Source organism: Rhinoderma darwinii, chromosome 6 (assembly GCF_050947455.1).
Source record: "Rhinoderma darwinii isolate aRhiDar2 chromosome 6, aRhiDar2.hap1, whole genome shotgun sequence".
In the NCBI taxonomy this organism is placed as follows: domain Eukaryota; kingdom Metazoa; phylum Chordata; class Amphibia; order Anura; family Rhinodermatidae; genus Rhinoderma; species Rhinoderma darwinii.
In genome coordinates, this window is record NC_134692.1 from 14,848,159 (window position 1) to 14,855,289 (window position 7,131).

At 47.6% G+C, this 7,131-nt stretch overlaps 1 protein-coding gene across 1 annotated transcript in view; it reads right to left on the reverse strand.

Moving 5' to 3' along the window:
- The window catches only part of DARS1 (aspartyl-tRNA synthetase 1), an 80,679-nt gene extending 73,981 nt beyond the window's left edge, over positions 1–6,698 (reverse strand). The window contains exon 1 of the mRNA XM_075829231.1: positions 6,553–6,698. Coding sequence (XP_075685346.1) covers positions 6,553–6,575 — 23 coding nt within the window. The 5' untranslated portion in view covers positions 6,576–6,698. The remainder of the gene's footprint in view (positions 1–6,552) is intronic.
- Positions 6,699–7,131: the final 433 nt, after the last annotated feature.

A 7,131-nucleotide genomic window follows, 5' to 3' on the forward strand; every position in this document is an offset into this window, starting at 1 on the left:
AATTAGTTTTCCGCCTGTTAAGTTTTTTTTAACGGAAATAATAGCGTAGTCAGCTGCGTTATTGATTCGGTTAAAAGAACTGAAACTTTACGGAACAGAAACACACGGAAACCAACGGAAGCTTTACCACTGAAATGAATGGTAATGCAAACGAAAGCTACGGTTTCCGTTTGGCTTTCCGTTTGTCGGTTCCTCTGTCGGAAAGTTTGAATGTAACCGATGAACAGGAACCCGATGCTGATGTGAACAGACCCTGAGCTTTACATACAGACGACTGGACGAGCCCTTTAAATATTAGGGAGTTGCAATTATAAGCAATTCATTGGTACAGTCACTATTCAGACCTCTCAACCCTTGTGTTCTCACATGGTGGTCAAATTGCGGTTTCTGCCGTGCTTTTCTGCGAAGTGTGAACACAGCCTACGAGCTTTATACACTTTTCTGTAACGGTTGGATAATCCGGGACATTTGATAATCCCGCACCTGTAAAGCCCTATTGATGTTGGTCGCTGCATTACTGGGAACATTGTATTTGCATGCTCGACTCCTCTATCGTATGTGAACAAAACAACAAAGAAATTTAAAAAAACACAAAATTATTTTTTTAAATATTTTCTGGTGTGATATTGCAGCTGACACGTACGTACACAGAGCTGAACCTCGCCACATCCGGGAACGCAAAAGAACATCATAAAAAAACACAACACAGATGGAGCGATACAGAAGAAATCCACCCGGTGACTTCATAAAGTTACACATGAAAGATCTAGAACTAAACCCGACGCCGGGCAGAGAGGAAACCAACCAGCAGCTGGCACACAGGGCACAGCAAACAACCAGCACCAGTACACACAGGGGCAGGACTAAACTGGAAACCACAAGAAGGCAACGTATACAAAGAGCAAATCCCCACAAAGCAAAAACACACCAGTCAAAACCAATCCCGCTTCTATCTTTTTTTGGGAAAGTTGGGTGCCAACCAATATGGCTCCATATAGCTCAGACAGGGAGAGTCACCCACCTATTCTAGACTCCTGAATCGCACAGTCATCTCCTGTGCTCCCATATCACTACACAGCTAGGAAGAGCTGCCATTCAGGACTCCAGGAAAGCTGGGTGGTAACACTTTTAGGCCGTTACAGCTCACAGGGGTTGTCATCCAGCTTTCCTAGACCCTTGAATTGTACAACCTCTTCCCCCACATCATATCACTACATAACTTGGCAGATTTGCTATTCAGGACACCAGGAAAGCTGAGTGTCAACCCATATAGAGGCTAATGTAGCCTGAAGGGCAAATCTAAGCCGTGGTATCGGAGCGGAGGATGTATGTTTGCCCTTCAGCCTGGGGGGGATGAGTTACGGGAATGGGCTGATATATTGGTTGTCACTCTGCTTTCCCGGAGGCTGAATAGAATTTTTTTTTACAGTTTTATAGATGAGGTTTAGGACAATAATGTAATGACACAAGTGACGGACACCGAGATGATTCAATTTAGCCCATAAACCGGTTTTGTGCTTCAGTCACCCTATCGGAGGGTCAGACCGCGCTTCATCTGAATAATAACCCCACATCCAAAATCTAAACGGAGAGGAATGTAGACGACGGGGTGAATGTCACATCAGCGGACAAAGGATGAACTGCCCCCCCCCCCCCCCCCCCCGCAGACATCACGGCTTCTCAGTGCCCTCTGTGGCATCATAGCAGGCGGCTCCGGGTCACGTCGGACACAGAAGATTAACCGTCTACCCTCTGACAACTCCATTTCCCTCCTGTAGTCAGAATGGCTGGAGAATAATAACCGATAGGGATATACTGTGAAATTCGACATCCTATAATCCAGAAAGTCTGACAACCCGACACTTGTAATATAATAATGGCTGATGCCAAATTTTCTTTCGGGTCGACAGAAAAAAAATAAATCTTTTTTCATCATAAAATAATGCAAAGTTCCGCAACATTCTTACATACTCTGCGTTTAAATTTGACAACATTATCAAGATCTCTGCTTGCTTTTAGTAAATTAAAACAACAATTGTTTGGATTCGGATGCTGCAAACATGACTTGATCTAGCTCATATAGCTGCGGGTTTGTTACAATGTATCAGTGTAGGCAATACTCTATTTGGGAATATTCAGACGCAACGGTATATTACGGTCATTTCTCAAATTTCATTTTTGTGAAACCGCTGCATTTTGCGTTAATCCACGATTTGACCACACCGTCTGAATGTACTCTTTCTCCTGTCTTAGGCCCCATGTACACTACAGTATTTTCATCTATCCCGAAACACTGACCATAAATACGGATCCTTACAAAAAGAGGGAGGTTTCAAATGATGTCATCAACATGTTGCCTAGCAACGCTTCCGTAAATACGGACGGTTTATGGATGCACATCAGTAGCCGTCCGTATTTACGGAAGCTCCCATAGGCTTCTATGGGGAGTCCGTGACGTAATTACGGACAAGAATAGGACGGGTTCTATCGTTTTTTCAGCACGGACACCCATCTGTATAAATACTGAAGGTGTCCGTGGCCAATAGAAATGAATGGGTCCGTAATTACTGATGAAAAATACGGTCGTGTGCATGGCGCCTAATTACGGCAAGGACTCTCCCATAGAAGCCTATGGGCGCTTCCGTAAATACGGACGGCTACTGATGTGCATCCATATACTGTCCGTATTTACGGGGGCATTGCTAGGCAACATGTTGATGACATCATATGCAACCTCCCTCTTTTTGTATGGATCCATGTATACGGATGCAATACGGGTCGTATTTACGGGTCGTGTACATGAGGCCTTAGACTCCAGGCTTAGGGCTCATGCACACAGCTGTTTTCTTCAGTGTCTTATCCGTTTTTGTAGGGGGATAGCATACTGTACGAGGGGGCCGTAAACACATCCGTTTTATGTTACGGATCTGTGTGTCCGTTCCGCAAATTATAGAACACGTCCTATTCTTGTCTGTGTTCGGGGTTCCGTCTTACCCATGCTAGTGTATGGGTCTGCAGAAAAACGGATAGCACACGGGAGTCACTATGATCTACGTTTTGTGGTCCGCAAAGCGGAAACAGTCGTGTGCATATATTTGTTACCTACACTGATAAATTGTAACAGGATCATCAGCTGTGTAAGCTAGACGTGGTCAGTACAAGTTTTCAGCCTCGGATTGTAAACAAGGTGCCTTCTATTCAAAGATGGCAAGCAGGAGTCTTGAAAATTGTTTATTTACATGATGCTGGAGGTCACGTTTAATGGAAAAAAACACCAGCAAAAAAACATTGGAAGAATTTAGTAGTTATTCCTGGAGACTCCCTGAACCTCTAGATAATGTGAGACTACAACTCCCCTCAGATAACCGTTTACACGAATATTGGGAGAGGTGCATTCACATGTTGCGGATTTTGAGAAAGTTGGCGGACAAGAGTGTTTTATGAGGCTGATTTACCGATCAGAAGTCTGGGAAAGCTGAGTGACAACCCTTGTGGGAGCTGCGATGGAAGCCGTACTGTTATAACCCAGCTTTCTCAGATATAACGAAGACGTAGGAGGACGACTGGAGAAACCACAGCAGACATGAAGGGGGCTCGTCCTCGCCTGCAGTCGGGTGATGGAGCCGATTACCCCGAAGGAGCACGTCATGCCGATCTGAAGCCCCCTGTGTACAGACCATACAGGTGTGAGATGTGACGACGATGGCAGGGGAGCAACAAAAGACTCTGCAGAGGGGGAGGAAGAAGAGGGTCTCGTGTCTGCTCCGGCGGCGCACAAACCACAGCGTCTCCATCTGTGATAACCCCCCCGCACACGAGTCTGACACCTGCGTCACACGTGAGGGAAACAGCCGGAGACCTGATCACAATCATGTATATATCCAGGTCTATGCTGGTAAATAGAACTTGTGTGTTCAAATTCCTCACCTCAAGGTCTCTGCTTGCTGTCAGTGAAAGGAAACATTCATTGTTCATTGGAAATTGGCCAGATCATGTCAAACTAACACAGGTGCACGGGTCGCATTTAGATCATGCGTTTTTTTACTGCCCTGCCAAAAACGTATTTAAAAAAAACGCTAGAAATGCACAATGTTTTACATTGGCGCTGCTTCCGATGCGGTTTTTACAGGTGAAACATGGAAAATAAATGTGTTTCACCTGCAAAAACAGCACAGGTGAAAACGGCGGCAATACGTGATAAAACCGTGTACGTTTTTGGCAGTGATTTTTTTATCGCGCGGCCCTAATGTCTCATCTAAATGCAGCCTTAGGCCCTGTGCACACAACTGTAGATTTCGGCCGTAATTACGGACCCATTCATTTCTACGGCCGACGGACACCATCCCGTATATTTACAGGAAGGTGACCGGGCCGTAGAAATCTTCCGTAAAAAATAAGACGTCCTTTTTTTATTTTACGGACCGTGCTTCGATACTTTATAATGGGAGCACGGCCGGCAAATGCGGATTGCCATGCCCGTAATCACGGACCATGACTACGGGCTGCGGTTTTTTTCCGTCCAGAACTGCACAGCAGGAAATGACAGGCTGCGGTCCGAAAAATACGCAACACAGGTCGATTTCTGCCCGAAATTTTTTACTCCGCATGTGGATGAGATATGTTAAATCTCACCCACTTTGCTGTGACTGTATTCTGCTGCGTTTTTTCCATCCGAAATAGAATATATAAAAAAAGTTGGAAAACTTTGGTGCAATTTTTGAAGCCACAACCGGAAGAGGATTTAAAAAAAAAAAAAAGGAAGTAGAATATTTCCTATAAAATTTCCCTCCCTTCAGTCCTGGTTGTGGCTTGAAAAACTGCACGTGTGAATATATCCAAAGAGCGTCCAGAAAAGCCGGGCAGCATCTTGTGTGGGAGCGGTTATAGCAGCCATATTAGTTGTCACCCAGCTTTCCCAGAAACCGATAGTGAAGAATTGGCTGAATCTCTGTATTTCCTGGTGACTGCATAGGTCTTCATTTAAGGGGATAGTGCGCTCATTTACTGTGGCAGGCGGTACATGTAATTATAACCAGCACCTGTCTGACAGGAATCACTTCTCGGGGTCTCGTCCACAAAGCCGTCACTGCTGTTTTCATCTTTTAATAAAGACCAAACCCAGCGGGGGTGAGGTGTGGGGGAGGGGTAATGCAGAGACCCTGGAATGTCACCCGTAGATGCCTGTCAGTCATATAATGACTAATGAGCTGCAGAATCTGCTGAGAAGCCGCACTGCCCACTATGACTCTATGCCAGGGGTGAGTGAAGCCGCACATGTGCCTGTCAATCCAGTGCGAGGATCTGCCACGCACACAGTGACTGCGCCCGCTCTGCTTGTGACATCTCCGCTGTGTAATAAGATTGTGTCATCTGTTTCTATAAAGAGATTGTATAGAAAGATTCCTTTAATCCATAATGAATGGTACCTGAGAGGTGCTGGATTATCACCATGTGCCACTAAGGCATTGACCCGGCTGTGATGCGCCCAAAAACCCTGCCGCACACTGTTCAACGCAGTTGTCAAATTACTTGTTAACCGCCTGTTCACTGTCTCCTGCAACACCGAGCGGTCATTAACAAGCAATTTGAGAACCGCTCAAAACAGCGCACACGCGTGGTTGTCTGACGTATTGCAGCTGGGTCATAGGGGGATGCCGCGACTGGCGCACTGCTACTTGAGTTCTATGTGGTTGGCACACTCTCTGTGGCTGGCGCGCCCTTACGCAGGCTCTCTGTGGCTGGCGCGCCGTTACGCGGGCTCTCTGTGGCTGGCGCGCCGTTACGCGGGCTCTCTGCGGCTGGCGAGCCGTTACGCGGGCTCTCTGCGGCTGGCGAGCCGTTACGCGGGCTCTCTGCGGCTGGCGCGCCGTTACGCGGGCTCTCTGCGGCTGGCGCGCCGTTACGCGGGCTCTCTGCGGCTGGCGCGCCGTTACGCGGGCTCTCTGCGGCTGGCGCGCCGTTACGCGGGCTCTCTGCGGCTGGCGCGCCGTTACGCGGGCTCTCTGCGGCTGGCGCGCCGTTACGCGGGCTCTCTGCGGCTGGCGCGCCGTTACGCGGGCTCTCTTTGGCTGGCGCTCTGTTACGCGGGCTCTCTTTGGCTGGCGCGCTGTTACGCGGGCTCTCTGTGGCTGGCGCGCTGTTAGGGAGGCTTCTTCACACTGCTGCCAGTTACTTTGGAGACACAATTCCTGACGCGCTGTACATATCCTGCCATGGAGGGGTTGTCAGTCACTACTGTTGTTTCCTAGTGGAATGACTGGGTGTGAGAGCAGGAGAGACTTGCAGTGAATTGCATCATCCACACCCGGCGGCTACTGACAGGTCATGGCGGCCTGTGACAACCAGGAACACAGTCCCACTTGTACTGCCAGCTAATGTAATCTGCTTGCACTACAAGCCCCAGCATGCCCTCTGGCTGACGGACCCTCTTGGCACTCGTAGTTCCAAAGTAAAAATAAAACAACTGGAAAACCAAACACACACGTGACTCTTAACACTTGCTCTGCCAGTCCACAAGTGAAGGGTTAATCGTTAGTGCTGCCGCCATCTTACCCCTTGTTCTCCTCCTTGGTCATGGTGATGACAAACGGTCAGCTGTCAGACGGGGGTGTCCCAAACGAGCCCCAAAAAACCGGCTTCCGCCAACAACGTGCACAAGAATGGAAAAGGGGAAGGAATTCGCGGCGACACGCAGCTGCATATGGTTGGAGTGCATCGAGCGCGACTCGGGCGGGAACAAGGCTAGAGAACTCAGGTTCCGGGTGGGAGAAGTTCTGCTACTTACAGTCCTTGTCACACTAGGGACTGATTCAATATGAATACCTCATAGATTATACATTTATTGTCCCTGCTCCTGTGTACTGACTGACCAATGGCACAGTTACTGCTATGTATTTCATTTTTTTGGGTAATTATTATTTATATTTTTTTTATCACCGCATTCTGAGTTCCATTTTTTTATTTTTTTCATTTTTCCTTCACCGTAGTTTTGGTGGAAAAAGTTGTGTTGGGGGTACGTATAATTTATCGACTCACACGAACGAATGCAAATTTGCACGTGAAACGCGGCCGTTTTTTAGACTTGTCTATTGAGGGATCCGTGAAAACGGAAGAAAATAGGACATGTTCTAT